Source organism: Lates calcarifer, linkage group LG5 (genome assembly GCF_001640805.2).
Source record: "Lates calcarifer isolate ASB-BC8 linkage group LG5, TLL_Latcal_v3, whole genome shotgun sequence".
In the NCBI taxonomy this organism is placed as follows: domain Eukaryota; kingdom Metazoa; phylum Chordata; class Actinopteri; family Centropomidae; genus Lates; species Lates calcarifer.
The window spans coordinates 3,064,374-3,082,227 of NC_066837.1; the positions used below are offsets into that span (position 1 = coordinate 3,064,374).

Here is a 17,854-nt window from a genome sequence, read left to right on the forward strand (position 1 = left end):
ACACTTTTTAACTTATGCTCTGTCATAGCTTTAGTTACGAGTTCCTTTGCAGATTCAGATTAATAATACAAAACGTAATCTACAGATAAATAATACTAATGATATTCCAATGACATACCACAATGTTACTCTGATAATATTAACATAGCTTAATAGGCTACTTGAAGTAGAAGAATAAAGTACCATTAAATGGAAGTACTTATGTTGAGTACAAGTATCTCAAAACTGTTCTTAAGCGCAGTATTTGAGTAAATGTACTTAGTTACTTTCCGCCAGCAGCGTGCAAAGCGTCAGAGGATCTTTTGAGAAGTGCGCATGCGCTAAGAGTGAAGCGGAAGAAAGCATCATGTCGATAGAGGACCCTTTTTTCGTTGTGAAGGGGTGAGAAATAACAAATCAAGACCTAAAACTCGGCGTTACCTTAAGCTAATCCTAGCAGTTACATGTTCAAAGCGCAATTAGACAGCGATCTGTTGTTTTCCTGAAATGACAAAGTTACATTAACGAAGTTAGCCACACGGCTAGCTGTAGCTAACTAGCTTCAATGCTAGTAACAGCTGCGCAGAGGTAGTCAGAGAGTTTATGTTTGTTTAAACGAGACTAACACGACTCCGAGATTTGTTTTTGTTTCATCTAACCTTCGTTGCCAACACTCAGGCAGCTCTGAGACTCCGCTGTTAGGCAGTTTGCGAGGCGTTGCGAAGTTAGAGAAGGATGCGAAATGTAGCTGCTGGTGTTTGTTTTGGTTAAATGAGGGGCGTAGCAGCAGAAAAACTGCAGCCAGGTGTGTGAAGGGTCAAGTAGCCAGCAGTTTCCGTGCTGTTAATGTTTTTCATATGTGTGTCCAGGGAGGTGCAGAAGGCCCTCTCTCGTGCCCGGGGCCTGTTTGATAGGTGGGAGGAACTGTTGCAGGATGGGACACAGGTGAGCACAGCTGTAACACCTCAAACACACGTACATGTGCAAAGGTTTCGGGCACTAAAAAGAAAGTGAGGATGCTTTCAAGAATAATGCCATGATATATTTTATTATTTATGACCTGACTTGACTCACTTAAGTTACACTCAGAGTGAAGGCCTGGTCAGTGAACTCTGCATACAGCTCTTTGCAGTCCATACCTGAAGGCGGGTACACCCTGCACAGGTTGCCAGTCTACTGCAGGGCTGACAAACCATTCACAACTATAGGCAATTTAGAGTCTCCAGTTAACCTAACCTGCATGTCTTTGGACTGTGGACTGAGGAGGTTAATGTACCTGGGGGGGAAAGGCAGGCACAGGGACAACATGCAGACTCCACACAGTAACCAGGGATTGAACCTGGGACCTGGGACCTTTTTTCTGTGAGATGACAGTGCTAACCACTGCACTCCTGGATAATAGATGCACACCTGTGTAAGCTTTAAAGGACGCGTCACTCCCTTATAAGCTAGCACTGTCAGCAAATCTTAAATCATATTGTTGGTGTTGCCAGTAGCTATTTAAATCTATGTTTTGCAAATATTGTAATTTGTTGTGTTAAGCAGGTCACTAAATTTAAGTGAATTAAATCATTTTTAAATAAGCTAATTAAGTGTAGAGTAGCAGGAGAAGTTTATTAATAATTGAGTACAAAAATGCTTTTACAACTGCATACACTCTGGATACAGTCAGCTGCTAGTTTATTAGGCAATAACTTACTAGCTTAAACGAATGCAGTCTAATACAACACTCCTATAACAAAACATACTTATTTTAAAGAGGCTGTAGATTGATTGAACTGTGCTGCATTATACAGATAAGTGTTCCTGTTATTTACCCTGTGTAGTCAGTGGTTTTGGTTGGGTTCTGCCACCTCAGGTCAGCCGGGACGAGCTGGACTGGAGTGCCAATGAACTCAGGAACTGTCTGAGGGCTATAGACTGGGATCTGGAGGACCTCAGTGAAACCATCAGTATCCTTTAAAACAGACCCACATGACTGTTAGTATTTTTAAAACAAACAGATGCTTTGTGTCACTCTCTCATCCTCCTTGCTTCATTTTCCAACTTACTTAGAAGATGTATTAATAATTTTACACACTAGAACCAAGATCAGAAATATGAAAAGACTCTTTCAGTAGCTAGGAAATGATCAGAAAAATAGAGAAGAGTCTTCAGACAGAGAACACAGCCTGCTGAACCTCTCACTGGGCTGTGATTCACGACTGCTCTAATTATATTTTATATGAAGAGGATGCTAGATTTGTGTGATAGGATGTGGTGGAGACACCTTGCTTTAAGTGGATTTGTGTTATTGAAGGATGACAACATTAAAATACTATATACTACTAAACCTGCACACTTTTAAATTGTATTTTCTTTTTAAAACCTATTTATCGTTTTAAATTTAGCATAGTATTAAGAACATGGGGCGTCATCAGATACACACGTCGTTTTGTCTGTTGGGTCTTTGACTGATTCAGGTATTGTGGAGTCGAACCCTGGAAAGTTCAGACTGGGAGACAATGAACTTCAGGAGAGGAGAGACTTTGTGGAGCGAACCAGGAAATCTGTCCAGGTAAACATATATATATATGTATACATCTACACCAGATGTTTTTCTCTTTTAAATATATTATTTTGTCTAGACATTATGTATGTCTAGATGCATATTACTGATGAATATTGTCCATGCCTGTATTTCCTCCATGTTGGAAGAGGACAACAGCTGTTACATGCAGAACAAATAGTTATTGTGTATTCATACTGTAAAAGACGACTTCATACAAAACTAGTTAAGTGTGTCTAATTATTTAGTATTTATACAAGCCCCACCTCTGCACAAAACATGTGTGTGTGAAAGTGTGTAACCAGTGGTTACAGGTGACTATGCTGGAGACAACTACACAAACATTGCCTGGAAGGCATCTGATGTTTCTAATGTGTAGGTCATATAGGCACAGTCAAACATCAGTCAAAGCAGCAGCACTGAAACACCCAGCCCTTTATGTGTTTTCACATTGTTTTTGTTGTAAAGAGACAGAGAATTGATTATCTATCAACACCTGTCAGCTGGTTTACCTGCACAGCTGCAGCTGAGCTCCTGACTTGCCTGAATTGAATCGCTGTCCATTCCTGTAGGCACAATGGAAAATATGAGTCACTTACTAACACAGAGTCTCGCAGGCAAAGGTACTGTCCTTAAAATAGACCTGAAAAGAATTGAGTCATCTGAGGCAAACAAAAGAGCTTTACCGAGGAGGAACAAAAGACTTTCTGACATTTTGATTTGCCGGCCGGTGATTCTGGCACAGCAGCAGAAAATCTCATTAATGAAGCTGTCTGCTCTGAGCGGCTCTTTTCAAGTGATTTTTGCAACGATTGTGACACATCGTGGAGTGAGAGGTGGAAATCATTTTCTTGTGTGTGTGTGTGTGTGTGTGTGCGTGCGTGTGCGCAGGAGATGAAGGATCAGTTGTCCAGCCCTTCTGCTGTGGCTCAGGCAGAGAAGAAGAACAGACAGGTTGGTGAATGTGTCAGCACACATACAGAGTACATACACTTTACTGAGTAAAGAGAGTTGCATGGTCGGAATCATGTAACTCTGCAGAATCACTCACTACTTACCAGTGTGGAGGAAACTTGTAAGTTCAGCATCAAACTTCACTCCTTTACTTGCCAAGAGCTGTCTCCAGCTGTGGAAAGCAAAACCAATGTTTAGCTTCTGTCACTTCTTTTCTCCTACAGAAGTTAGCATGCTAACCAGCTAGCCATGGCCCGTTGTCATCACTTTCCAATTCACTGTAGCATCCACACTGCCCTGAAGAAAATTTACAAATAGCCTCTTTAACTTTTGGCACCAGTATTGAAACAACACAACAGCAAATAAAATCGTTTTGATCTTTTTTGTGTGTGGGTCTGTCTATTTTCAGCTGTGTCATTTTTAAACATTTTCAACTTGACTCATTCAGCTGCAGCTTATTTGCATTTATCTTTCACACTCCAGCTCTAATGTGTTGGCTGGTCACTCTGACACATTTCCATCTGACACACAAAAAAAAACAAATCACTGCAGCATCCTGTGGTTTGGAAAGAGTTGTAGTCAAACACACACTGGTCCAATCATAGGCCTGCTTTTGCAGCTACTATAACCTGTGTGTCTCTCTGTGTGTGTGTGTGTGTGTGTGTGTGTTTGTGTTTGTTCAGGCTCTGCTGGCTTCATCAGGCCAGGACAGGTCAACAGGACTGGAGGCTCATCTGGTGTCTGCAAACTCCAGATACATCCAGGAGCAACAGGAACAACAGCAGGTAGAAAGGAAGGGTGAACAAATGCATGGAATAAAAAATGGGCAGAATCTATGAGAAGAACTGTAGAGTAAAGGAAGAAGCTGAATGTTAGGAAGCAAAGGAAGGGAGAGAAGGAAAAAAAGAAGAAGAGAAATAAACAAGGTTTGATTAAGAAAAGGGGGAAAGGAGGAGTGGAACAAGGGAGCGGAAAAAAGAGAAGCAGAGATCTTGTTTGTGGTATTTATATTTTCTACTTTACTATATTTTCAGTTTAAGAAATCCAGTCTGAGTAGACAAATTTACATGTAGCAGCAAATAAGTGACCAGGATTAATTTAGAAATCTGCTTTCTCCAGTAAATTCCCTCCACACTGTTAATGTGAATTCTCAAACATTTGAAAGTGTGTCATGAATGAGACTTCATAAAATTCCCATATGAGAGCATCTGAACTGTCAGATAGAAACTTGTTGTAATGTTTGTTTTTATTTGGTCATGTTTACAGATGAGGAGGAAGATTTAAGCAAAAGGATCAGAGTGTGAGAATAGAGAATGAGCAGAGTGTAGGATTCCTGCTGCAGTGCTTTTAGAAAGATGAGGTAGATGAGATGTTTTACCAAGCATCACGCTGTGATGAAGTGACAGGATTAAATACAGGTGTTAGGTCTATTTTCAGGGTCAGAGTATGAGCTGCTGGTTTCTATTTCCTGCGGTGTTGAATGATGAAAGCATTTCATCACACATCCTGTGTCAGGTTGTGGTTTTACGAGGAACTGAATCAAAGATAAACTGTTCGCTCACACAGAGGAGGTTACTAGATGAGCTCAGTGTAGATTTCTGTCTTGCGTCACTGTTTTTTGTGGCTTGATTTGTTTTCATGGCATGTTTTACAGTGTTACAGTGCCATTATAATCACTGACATAACTAGACTCAATTAAAACCATGTTTAAAAGAGGTTAAAAAATAGAATGTCTAGAAACTGTTTGGGAAATGATGCTAAAAGATGCTGCAGAAGACAAAGTCTAATTTCTGTGTGTGTGTGTGTGTGTGTGTGTGTGTGTAGCTCATCATGCAGGAGCAGGATGAGCAGCTGGAGTTGGTGTCAGGCAGCATCAGAGTCCTTAAAGACATGTCGGGACGCATTGGAGATGAGCTTGACGAGCAAGCAGTGTGAGTGCACACACATTATTTAGCTGCATTAAAGTTACCTTTTTACTTTTTATGTCTTATGTCCCCAGTTGCCTGTCACTGGCATTGATTTTAGTCCGATATCTTAGTAACACCTTGAGGGCATTTGGCCAGTGGGGCTTTGGATCTCATTTTCACTATCATTTTTTAGCTTATATGCTGTTAATGAAATATTCTGATCCTTCAGACCACAACAGTAAAAAATAGAACTGACTGTGCCTCCTTTTATACTGTTTTTTTAGCTGTTAATTTGTTTGGGAAGATTGATTCCTTTAAAATGTTTCCTGCGAGTCCAGGATCTGGACTTGTTTAGTCAACAGGAGGCTGAGACCACGAACACGTCTTCAGGAAGCAGCACCTGAATCATGTTTGTTTGCTGTGACTAAATTTTCAGTGAACAGTGACTAAACACCTGCATGAAAACACACAGGGCTGAGCACGAGAGACACTAGCAGTGTACACACTATATCACCTTTTAGTCATCAGTAAACAGTGACTCGCTGTATGTCACAATAGAGTCATAATCAAATGACTTTTTAAATGGTGTCACCTTCCTTCCTCGTCACCTGCAGGTCCCACGACATCTGCAGTTACAGCAGAGTAGGATGTACATGCTGTAAAATGATTTTGCCTCTGTTTCAGTATGTTGGGGGATTTTGGAGACGAGATGGACCAGACGTCGTCCCGTATGGACTCAGTCCTAAAGAAGCTAGAGAAGGTGTCTCACATGACCAGCAGTAAGTTTACCCCCCCCCCCCTCACACACACACACACACACACACACACACACACACACAGTTACATCTCTGCTGTTCCTGCTAAGTATTTGTATCTAATTTTATCTCACTGTTTACATGGATAATGAAAATGAGATTTCCACTAGTACTCCTGTTAACATGCAGCTGTGCTGTAACATTAACATGAACATGATAACTATGTTGCAGTGTTAGTGTTTTAAGTTCTCCCCTGTTGTGTTCCTCAGGTCGGAGGCAGTGGTGTGCGATCGGTGTTCTGGTCACCATCATGATTGTGGTCCTCATCCTTTTCTTTGCTCTCTGATGTCAGTGACCTCTGACCTCTCAGCTACACTCACCGACGACTTCCTGTCAGGACGGTTGGATGGATGGACAGATGCAGGAAGAAGAACACGTCTCTCCTCCTTCCCCTCCCCTCTCTTCCCGTCTCTTCCTTCCTTCACGCTGAGGAGAAGCTGGTGACTGGCAGAGTGAAGTTAGGATGGAAATCCTCCTCTCTCTGCTTTTCATGATTCTGGTGGGGAAAAAAGGAAAAACAAAACAGCTTGTGACTGTCAGCAGAGCTTAGCATGGGGGAAACCCCAGTGGTATTATGTATTTCATATTGGTACATTTTGGTTACTGTTGGACATAATGGTACTGAATGGGAGGGTCAGGACAGGAAGCTGCTGCTGTCAGCTTTAAAACACAAAAATCATTGTCAATCAGAATCATTTCATGTATATTAAAGTCTGAAATTTAAAACCGTTCAGCGGCAGCTTAATTTGTCTTGTTGATAAATCAGTGAATGTCTCTTATGAAATAGAATTCTTTGGTTGTAAAAGTCTCATTTTCATCATCATTTAGAATTTCTGAACTCTGTAGTGAACCACGATTTCGACCTATTTTGTAAGTAAGATGTTCTAAAAAAGGATAAAAAAAGAGACTGTGTCTGTAAACAAAATGTTAATGAGAACAGCTGATGTGGCATATTAATCTCAGCTGGCTGGTGAAACCTGATTCTTGGCAGGTTTAGAAGCCAAAAGTAGTTTTTGGAGGCTGAGAAATATTGATTTATTAACTGTTCAATCAGGAAAATTGAGTTATTTGTGTTTTGAGCTGACAGGAGCAGCATAGGAGGGAGGGGGGAGGAGGGGGGTGGGGGGGGCAGGGTTACTCAGTGTTGCCTTAAATATATTTTTATACCGTTGTGAAATACGCAGTATGTTTATGTGCCTGTGTGAATCAGTTTAGGAAATGATCATTTATCAGTTAAATCAGGAAATGGGCAGCAGTTGTCGGCCAAAAGTCTGCAGGACACAACAGCAGAGAAGAAGTTAGTCACCTCTGAGATCTGTGCTGTGGTGTGTTTATGGGCAAAACCAAACACATGCAGACTCACAGTAGGCACGGCACGAGGCTGCCCATCCCTGACACTATGTGCCGATCACTCTGTCAGAAATAGAGCGCAGGAATAGAACAGATTCCTGCGCTCTAGCTGGCCGACACAAACGGTTAATTGCCTGCCTTGATTGTGATCCGTCTCGCTGAGGTGAAGTCAGGTCTGCAGCCAGCCACTTTCAGGCCCCTGCGGGCGGTTAAGCACACGATTGGCTGAGGCTTCGTTACTCTCACTGGGTGATGAGAGACAACCTTGGCTCAGAGCGAATGGGTTTTTATTGAAGAGCTTTAGCTAATGAGAGGAGGAACAGTTGCTGGGCAGGATGTGGCGCATGCAGCCCAGATTTAGGCTTACAGCTCCCTCTGCTGGAGCCTGTAGGTCATGTTATTTCTTAATGTCATGTCAGGTAACACTGCCCACATTAGGGTGTGTTGCAGTGCTGTATAAAATATAAACTATGATGCTTTAATTAGATTTTTTGTGTAAATGAACATTACTCCTGCACAAAGGCTTTATGCAGACTCAATCTTATTTTTTATCTTCATTTGTGTTTTTGTTTTAATCACCCAATTACAGAAAAAAATCTGAACTTTTTCGCCTGAGACACTCACTTGTTTTAACTGAAGAGGTCAGAGGTCAGATGCCCTTTGCTTGGTGCAGGTTGGGCTCATGATGAAAGCTCCCTCGACACATCTTTTAATTTTAGTTCATGTGTGGTTTGAATGTGCTTTACATTAAGTCGTTTAATGCATTGAAAGTGAAGCCCTCACTCTGTGGTTTCAGCTCAAGTCATGAGTCACAGTGAGACGTCTGTACACAAAATAGAGGTTTGTGAAGGTAAAGGCGTCTTTAACATGGACAGATTTTTTTGCTGTTTAAAGTTTAGCCTGTTGTGGGCTGTGATAATTCCTCCTCCTCAACTTTGCTTTTCTGCAAAAAGCTTAGATGCTACAAATATTGTTTTACACATTTAAAGCACACAATCTTAAAATCAAAGTATTTATAAAACTATTAAATCAATTAAACCAAATGATTTTTAATCTCTCCATGTACTCTAAATACAAGTATATATAGTTTGCTAGCAAGTTGTGTAATATAACTGTCATGTCATCCTTTCTTTGGCTAGAAATGTATTTTAATAAGCAAAGGAAGTCTGAGAGAAAGGCTGTGGTAGATGAACAGGTCAGACACAGGAGACTGAGATTTCAAACTCGTTTTAAGAATTAGTTAACTCATTATTTTCCGTTTTTTCTTTATTTTTTATTTTAAATCTTAGAAGTTTGCCTTCAAGTTGTTGTGGCAGAAGGATTTAAAATAAAAATAAAGAAAATATTAAATTAACTAAGTCAGTAGGTTACATGGGATTTGAACCCTCTTCTCTTGGGTGTTTAGTCCATTCATCCATAATAACCTGCTCTGTCACTAAGATTTGATCCTCTCATATTACTTCACCTTTGCTGATTAAAATACACTTCTATCTAAAATAAAGACATGACAGCAATGTTACGTAACTTGCTAATACACAGTACATGTATCTGTATGAGTGCATGGAGAGGTTCAAAATCACATGGAAGAAGACGAGTTAACTGGGATGCCAGTGGGGCAGTTCAACCTCTTGTGGCCAAACTGTGCATTACACTCAGACTGTAGATTAAACTTAGATATTACTTGGTATCAGTGGCACATTTGGGGATCTGACCTCCAGTTGGTTAAAAACAACTCCAGTGCCAATGATTTTTGATTTGAGTTATTTTACATGATTGATCAGCCACCAAAGAGTTTGGCTGGAAAGTTGTTGTGTTTCTCTAGAAGGTAATGAACAGTCTCTTGTTGGTATAACATTAAAGTGGACTCTGAATGTGTTAAATGTTACACAGTATTGGTTGTTAATGTGCTCTTTGATGCCAAATAGTGGCTGCCTCCTATATACTGATTATTCATTTGTTTTATTTGACCTATTTCCTTTCACATACACTACATGAAGAGTTAATGATGTTACTCGGCAGTTGCTTCTGTTATTGGCCAAAAAAAAAACAAAAAAAAAAAAAAAAAACAGAACAAAACAAAAACCACATGATTGTTTTGCTACTTGCACCTGGAGATTTCTGAAATGATTCACTGGGGTTTTAAGTTTAATTAAACCTGTTCAACATCAAGTGACTAAGTGGCGGTGGTGTATTTTGTTGTGTGTTACTCTGAATTTCTCTGCTGTTTTTAAATGTATGTGAAAGGCTTGTTTAGACACAGCGGCTTAGTTCCCTCGCTGTACGTCTGAATGAGTACGGACGTTTTGGTTCCTGTTCCCTCTGTGTTTCTATTTTAGATAGAAAGCTTTCACCAAACTGCAGATGTTACAGGAGTGAGTTTTAATTGAGAGGCACTCTTCAAAATGGAAACATCCATCACATCCTATTCTGAGAGCAGAACCATCATGTGAAATTACATTTACTTTAGCCGTAATGAGCAGAGCGTGGGTCTCTGGTGGATTTATGAACTACAAGTAGTTCTGAAAATAACTGCGCAGCAGTCAGGAGACCGACACATTCAGACATGTAACAGACATCCTGTGAAACACTATGGGAGAGAGCCCTACACTGACGGCATCACACTCACACATCAGCTGGTCACTGATCAGATTATTCAAGTCAAAATAAAACTATTCTCAAAGTGTTTGGCTGTTATCTCATAACAACTGTTATGTAACAGATTCAAATTAAATTCCCACTTTGAAATCATATCATGGTCTGTAAATATATATATATATATACCTGGGCTAAAATGATTAGTTAATTACACAGATGGAAAACCTATTGTCAACTATTTTGATAGCCAATTAAGCATGTTAATTATTTATCAAGCAAAAATATCAAACATTGTCAAATATGAGGATTTGCTGTGTTTCAGTTTTATATCAAAATAAATGGAATATTTTTAGATTTTGGACTTTTTGTTGGATGAAACAAGAAATGTAAAGATGTCACCTTGTGCAGTTTCAGAAGCTTTTTCACCAAATACCATCGACCAACATACAACAGAGATAGAATATGGCGGCAAAGTAGCTCCATGAAAACACATGATAAAAAATTTCCCCCTCATTTTGTTGCCGTCATTGAGTTGCTGTTGTATCTTACCTGTGCAGGTCGGCCTACATGTGTGCGTTCAACTCCTCTCATCTCAGGGGTTTTGTCAGTTTAGGAAAACACCAAATTCCTGAAATGTTTCAACACAAAAGTTGTAAAAGTTGGTTTTGCTGTTCTAATCTCACTAAACTAACCACCACATTTTAGTGCAATAGGAAATTAAACTTACAGATGTTAAATGGTTTGACTCTAATCTATTACAGTGAGCATCCGTATTGTAGTTTACATTATCATTACATGGCAGCGGCAGCACATTTATAAGGAGACTAACTTTCTTTAACTTTTATAGAAGAAAAAGACTTACCAGGCTGTCACTGGTCTTTGCTTGAGATTTTAAGCTGGAAAAGAAACACAGTGGCTGGTGATGAGAAACAAAGATATATAGTCATCTAAACTTTGGCCATCTGATTTCATACATACCTGAGTAAGTTGGACTGACTCTTGGTGGATGTTTCTGGACTTATAGGTGCAAATAAACTGCAAACATCTTCTGTGCTGAGCCCTTCAAAGAGACTATGCAACTTTTTAATGAAGGTATGACAACTGATGCCACTATGTCATGGGCAGGCAATGCTACTTCTTCATCCTGGGATGACTGGGATGGGCTGAGGCTAGCTGGTTAGCATGCTAACTTCAGAAGAAAGGAAGTGATAGCAAGAGTTAAAACTGGTTTTTGCTCTCCGCTCCTGGAGACAGCTCTTGGAGAGTAAAGGAATAAAGTTTGATGCTGTCAATGTTTCCTCTAGACTGACAAGTAAACGGCTGTTAATGCTAACATAACAAAAGCATAACAAAAACGAACATATAGCACCTTTAAAGATATAACATTGAACAACATATCAGCTAAAACTTGATGCTTTTAAGCTGAAGGGCATTTTGGATGAAGATCTCAGGAAAGGTAAATAAAGACCTGACACAGCCGTAAGGTCAGTCCTGTTTGTTACAAACCTTTTATTAAGATATTCAGATTTTTTCCTCATTTTTAATCAGTCTGGTTTCTTTTTCTCTTTACAGTAGTTAATGTGCAATTATCTTTATTACTGGGTCACAGTTAGGAATTCACAAAGTTATTGGCACTTGGAACACATGGGGGAAACACTGGCATGTACACGGGGCGGGGCAGGGGGTGGCGCGAAGGGGCATCAGGGCAATGTGTTGGATGGGGGGCAGGGTGGGGTAACACGGCAGGGCTGGGGTAAAAGTCTAGTGTGCATGTTTGTCTTTGAGTGTGTGTGTGTGTGTGTGTGTGTGTGTGTGTGTCTGTGTGTGTGGCGGGGTGAGGTTGGGTATTTTCTTTGACATCAGTAGACGCTACTGCATTGTTTTTGTTTGTTATTTTTTATCCTTTTTATCCCCGTCTTACTTCCAAAAGCTGTTATTTCACTTTTTCATTTTTCTGAGATATGAAGAATAATAAAGAATAATACCTCATGCTGCGAGTGCACATCTAACAATCAAACTTCGATAGTGCTTCTATGTCATAATGTACAGTTTATATATTTATATATTTATAGTGGAAAAACAAGAAAAAGAAGAGTTCTGCAGAGTATTTTCACCCAACAACACCAGAGACAAGGAAGAGAAGGAATAAAAAATAGTCATTCACGGTTGCTATGATCGTATGTAAGCCCTGCCCCTCCCCCCCCGGTTCTGTAGCATGATACTGAGGTAAGACTGTGTTGACATGGACTCTCGGCTTGTCCCGTTTCTGTAAAAACCCTGCACTGTATGCATTCAAATGGTCCGAGAGCTCTCTGCTGAGGCTCCCGGGTTTGTTCCTGAAAAACAAAAAAGTATGTACCTGCTTTGTAACGGCAGCCACAGCAGTTCAGAAGCTGCTTGCAGCGCTGAGATATCTGTAGGGATTAAGGTCTGCTATGGCTGAGAGCTCCCGAGGTAAACTGGTACTTTTTTTTTTTTTTTAAAACTGCATCAGTGACACGAAGACGCACACACACATCCTGCAACACATCCTGATAGTCTGCAAGGTGTGAGTGCGAGCTTCTGTATCTCAGAGGTTTGCCCGTTTTGTATTCATGTATACATATACAGTATATATATATATGTGAGTGTGTGTGTTGTCTCTGGTGTGTGGGGATTTGGGATAGAGCGGAGTAAATGTTTCTGGATAGAAGACTACAGACCTGCCGACAGCAGGATAAGAGACGCGCAGAGCTTGAGGAGCGCAAGGGGAAAAAAGTTGGGCGAGGGTTGATGAGGTCAGGCCGCGGCGCCGAGGAAGAGGAGGAGGAAGGTGGCTGAGCAGAGTGGAAGGGATGGAGAGAGAGAGATAAATGATGAGGATCCACCTCAGGATCACGATCTTGTTTCTAAAGAGTCTCGCATCCACTTCCATCGTTCCTCTGTTCTCAAGTTTAGCCAGTTTTTATACACATAAATGACAACTCCTGACATTCCTCCAGGTTTTCAGCAAGGTCCCTACACAGGAAAAATCCACCCCTCTGTGTCCAAATGACACTGGTTCAAATTTTTTTCCATGTTTCTGATTTCCTACATTTACCAGAACACACTGGCTTTCCTTAACACCTGTGTCTTCTATTCTGGTTTTTTGAGGCTACAATTCATATAGAGCTGGTCTCTGCTTCTTCTATGGTCAACAGGAGCCTTTGCTTTTCAACATTAAAGCTAACTGACAACTTTGTGTAAATTTGAGAGGTATCACTTGTACTCAACTCAGCTCTACATAACATTTTAGCCCCTTTAAGCTTTGCTTTTTATGGCCCGCAACTTTACTGTTTTGATTCAGTCTCTCTCATCAACCCTGTTTCAGGCAGCTATCTGATCTGCCACCCACTATACATTCCTTTCTAGCACCAGACAGCAGACAGAACATGTAACCTGTTGGTGAACACAGTGGAGCATTTAGCAACTTAAGAACCACAGGAGTTGGTAGAGACCAAAACAGAGCTATAAGGAGAGGGAATACTGGACTTACATTCATTAAGTTGCCAGAAACAAATGCTAATGTTGCCAGGTGTCTGCTGCATATGTAATTAGGCAACAGTTTGCAAACAAGTCCATCCTCCCCAAGTGACCAAAAATATAAAATGATACAGCTTTATGGGAGAGACACCATAAATGACTGCTCACTGTTGAGTACAGCAAAATACTTAACTGTGTGAGGGAGGATTTTTCCTTTAACAGTTGGATTCAAAAATTTCTTAAAAACAAACAAAAAAGGACAATACTACTGTCAATCAGATCATACATTTTTCATGGAATAAATATGATAGTCAAAGTCAAACCACAAGCATTTTGATGGAACTGAGAGCCGTCCATCTTTGCTTCCTTCATTGATTCTGAAGTCAGATGTGAACATCTGTCTGATGATCATCAGTCAAAAAGGGTGCGTTAGAGATTTGTTGAATAATTTGCAGATATTTGTTGTCAGACTGAAAGTTATGTGCTTGCTGGGTTGACTCTGAACCATCAAGTTCTTGCTGTGTGATCAAGATCTGAATGATCAGATTTCACTTCCTGCCAATTTCCACATTTGTGTAGGAACCCTGTTTGAATCAACTTCAACCTTCACCCTTTACCGATACTCCTCACCCACTAGAACTCTCCCCCCTCCCCCCTTTAACCCTTCCTCTCAACCCCCCGCACAGAGGAGAGTTTGCACAGTCTAGGCTCCCACTTCCCACCAGGCGGGAGACAGGTCAATGGGCACATCATCATCATCATCATCATTTTTACAGTAAACAACAAATGTCATAAAGAGAGAGAAGAGAAAACAAACATACAAAATAAAAAAGGGAATAATAGTACAAAAAGATAAAAACAACAAAAATAAGGAACTTACAAAAAGAACCCTCACATTACATCTTGATTCCCACCCCCCCAAAAAAATCAACAACAGTCCCACTTCTGACACCAGCATCCAACCCACAGACAGGAAGTGACATAGTGAGCGTGCTCAGAAAGGTGCAGAGGGCTTTGGCTCTCCGGGACAGTTGAGCGCGTGCCCAAAGGTGCTTTTTTTAAAAAACAGATTATTCCACTCTCTCCTCGTCACTTTTGTTCCTCTCTGTGGATCGGCTGCTGAGATGGAGACCAGGAGCAAAAAACAGACAGACAAACTTGTAGATGGACGAGTAGAAGCTAGAACAGCTGCAGCACTCTTTTCTTTTGGAAGTCACGTCAGCAACTTTCAATCAACTGACAACTTTATTTGGCATCTTGGCCCACAGGCGGTGGACATTTTGGTGGGTTTGTGTCTTGTGTCGGATTTGTAAATGTGTAGCAGAAACCTCCGACGGTCTGCTGTTAAGGTGCTCACATGAATACAGTGATCGAGACTATTTCATTACAATCTTAGCTTGTGTAGGATCACTGCTCCTTGGGATCCCGTCCTCTGGTGGCACTGGCAGTTACTGCAGCTGCTGAGCCCCCCCTTCTCTGAGTTGCAGTAGCTGCATTTAGCCACCAGGTGGCGTCTAAAGAAAAAAAACATTCAAGCAGCAGTAGCTTATTCTTTGAGAAGAAGCTGGTCCAAGAACCAGGTCAAGTAAACTTACTTTGGGTCGATTTCTAATGGAAGTTTATGCAAACTTTGTTAGGAAATGTATTTGAATCGTCACAAGACAATGGAGAGCTAAATTTTATCCACAACAAGATTTTTTTAACAGACATTCAGACTTCAGTCTTAAAATGAAGTGAGCCTGACAGCATTTTGTTTGCCTCAACTGTCCATCCAGTTATCAGTCAGTCTGTCCATCTGCTTTCTCCAGTCCCAGCTCCTGCACCAACAACCTGCCGTAGCACAGTAAAAACCAAAGTAATGGTCCAGCATTAAACTAACCCTCAACCCTCCCACCTGCAGCACCTCAGTCATACAACAATCGCAATGCAAAAATATGTGGTTCTCTTTCTCTAAACTATTTTACAGCTAGCCATTTCTCCACTTTCTCTTTTTGTAATTTTTTACACAACTTGGCAACTCTACATACAGATGTTAATGTTGAATTATTAGTAGCATCTCCTTTAAAATAACTTTCAAGGACTACAGTACACTAGCTCAAATGTAGAAAACAAAAAACACAATAGCAACAGAAAATGAAACTGTAAAACGAAATGAAATGTGTACAAAGCTCTTCTAAAAGTGCGACCAAACTCGTATCGCTTTAAAAAATAAAAAAATGTCTGCTCTGGCCCCGCTCAACCTTTAGTCATATCTGTGCTCAGACATAGCTGCCCTACATAGAGGCAAAAAGCTGCAACCTGTGATCACTTTTAAAAGGTTAAAGGTCACAGGTACATTTTATTTTTCATTTAAAAAAAGGGATATGCTGTGATATACAGCCCATAGTACTGGGCAGTTTCATGCAGTTTTTGCTCTTTGTAGGGCAGAGGAGTGTTCAAAACTTCTGTATGAAAATCATTCTCTCCTTTCTCCTTCCAGTGGCACTCGGCTACTGGCTTGTAACGTTTCCTCCAAATCAGAGAGGAAATAAAACAGACACAGACAGATATAAAGGAAAATATCCCTTTCTCTGTGCTTGTTGGAAGTACATCAAATTTCTCTAAAATTTATCTTCAAATCCCTGGATGTGAAACCCAGTTCGAACCCGTGCATCCAGCCAACCTGATGCCCCATGGAGAACAGACCAAGCACCGATTGACAGTAGAAAAAAAGCTTGTTGGATCTGCCTTTACCTTTCATTATCATAACTTCTACATTCTTTTCATTTCAAAATCTTGCACAGTAACAAAAATTACCTGTCAAAATTACAAAACCTTAAACTTCTATCTTGATTTCCTGCCTGTATTAGAGGGTTAAAGCCCACATTCAGACCTTTAGTAGAAACACTACTCAGGTCTAATACTACCACTACATGATCCCCTACCTGTGGCATCCCCATATAGGACTGCAAGAGGAATCTAAGGTTCACTGGATGATAAAACTACATTTTGAAACAAAATGAATCACATTTTTCATTTTAGCTAGGGCTGCACCTAATTATTATTGATTACTTTTTCAACAAATTGTTTGATCTATAAAAATGTCACATTATTGTGTGTCCACCACTGGCTGAGCACAAGGGGATGTTTTCAAATTGAAATGATATTACATTTATTATCATAGAAGACTAAGAAAACAAGCAAACATTTACATTTGGAACCCCAAACGAAGCTGGAGCCAGTGTTTGGCATTTTTGCATAAAAATTTATTTTAACAGTTTTTGAGGGAGATTTTGTAGTGAGTGAGGAGTCACAAGCAGAATTGGCTCCTACTCAAAAATCCATTGTTTTTCCAGATCTCGAATTCTTGACTACAGAAGAAGATTTGCCTGGTGTTCAACATAACACACACTGACAACAGCTGGGCATACTGACTGCCTACGAGACCAAATCATCTCTACAGCTGCAGCAAAATTGTCTTCACATTATCATATTGCAGTGCTTAAAAGGACAGTGGGGTAAAACATTCAGCCAAATGTGTTTCTGGACATAAACAATATTTTTCCACTCTTTTACAGATTTTTAGTGCAATTTCAACTTTGTGGAAAACAAAGGTCATTTTTCATGTTCTCCAGACAAAATCTCAACTTAAGTTTTGAAAGCTTTGTTCTTTATCTGGATCTCCATTAGCGTCTATTATGTGGCTGGTGGTCTTGCTGGGGCCGTTTTAAGGGGTTTAAGCAAATCTACCGTTTATTCATTCAGCCTCCGACCCCATGCTTCTGCAAAATGTCAAGCTACATCAACAAACAAGCACCCAGGTAGTTATCTTGGTGGCACGGGGCCAGAGAGAGACGATCACCTCCTCCTTTTCCTTCTCCTCTCAGTCATTAGTCTCCCCTCTCTCTCCTCTCTCACTCTTGTCTCTTTGTCTGGATTGTGGCTTCGCTCATGTGACGGCAGACTGCCGCAATGCCTCATCTGTCCTGGGAGATTCTTAACAAACATCTCCTCCTCAGGAAGAACAGCACCCCCCACCCACCCCCCCACTGCTTAAGTCTCGCATTAATTATAATTATTTTTTTAACCCCACTTGGTCACTTGGTTCAACAGATCTGGTCGATACTCGCTTCATGATTGGCTGCATCTCTCGTGTGGACACTCGATTGGTCGGCCACAGCAGCCGGGGGAATATAGGGACAGATAGACCTTTCTCATCAATAGTC

The 17,854-nt window shown here is 40.6% G+C and overlaps 1 protein-coding gene and 1 long non-coding RNA gene across 2 annotated transcripts; one reads left to right on the forward strand and one right to left on the reverse strand.

The window, feature by feature from the left end:
* The first annotated feature begins 276 nt into the window (after positions 1-276).
* On the forward strand, positions 277-8,113 carry LOC108880801 (syntaxin-10). The gene is made up of 9 exons (XM_018672512.2): positions 277-381; positions 849-924; positions 1,838-1,931; positions 2,442-2,536; positions 3,419-3,481; positions 4,165-4,266; positions 5,306-5,412; positions 6,073-6,167; positions 6,413-8,113. The coding sequence occupies exons 1-9, from the start codon at positions 347-349 to the stop codon at positions 6,487-6,489; spliced, it is 744 nt and encodes a 247-aa protein (XP_018528028.1). The 5' UTR covers positions 277-346; the 3' UTR covers positions 6,490-8,113.
* A 1,476-nt stretch (positions 8,114-9,589) lies between these two features.
* Positions 9,590-11,360, reverse strand: LOC127142447 (uncharacterized). Its single transcript, XR_007813187.1, has 3 exons — positions 11,127-11,360; positions 11,011-11,044; positions 9,590-10,776 (listed from the first exon to the last, which is right to left on the reverse strand). It is a non-coding gene; the product is annotated as an uncharacterized LOC127142447 (long non-coding RNA).
* Positions 11,361-17,854: the final 6,494 nt, after the last annotated feature.

Bases quoted from the DNA above. Each gene is read 5' to 3' on its own strand.
- LOC108880801 (XM_018672512.2), top strand. From the start codon at position 347: ATGTCGATAGAGGACCCTTTTTTCGTTGTGAAGGG. The intron at 3,482-4,164 runs GTTGGTGAATGT...GTGTTTGTTCAG, and splicing joins CAGAGAAGAAGAACAGACAG to GCTCTGCTGGCTTCATCAGG. The intron at 4,267-5,305 runs GTAGAAAGGAAG...GTGTGTGTGTAG, and splicing joins AGCAACAGGAACAACAGCAG to CTCATCATGCAGGAGCAGGA.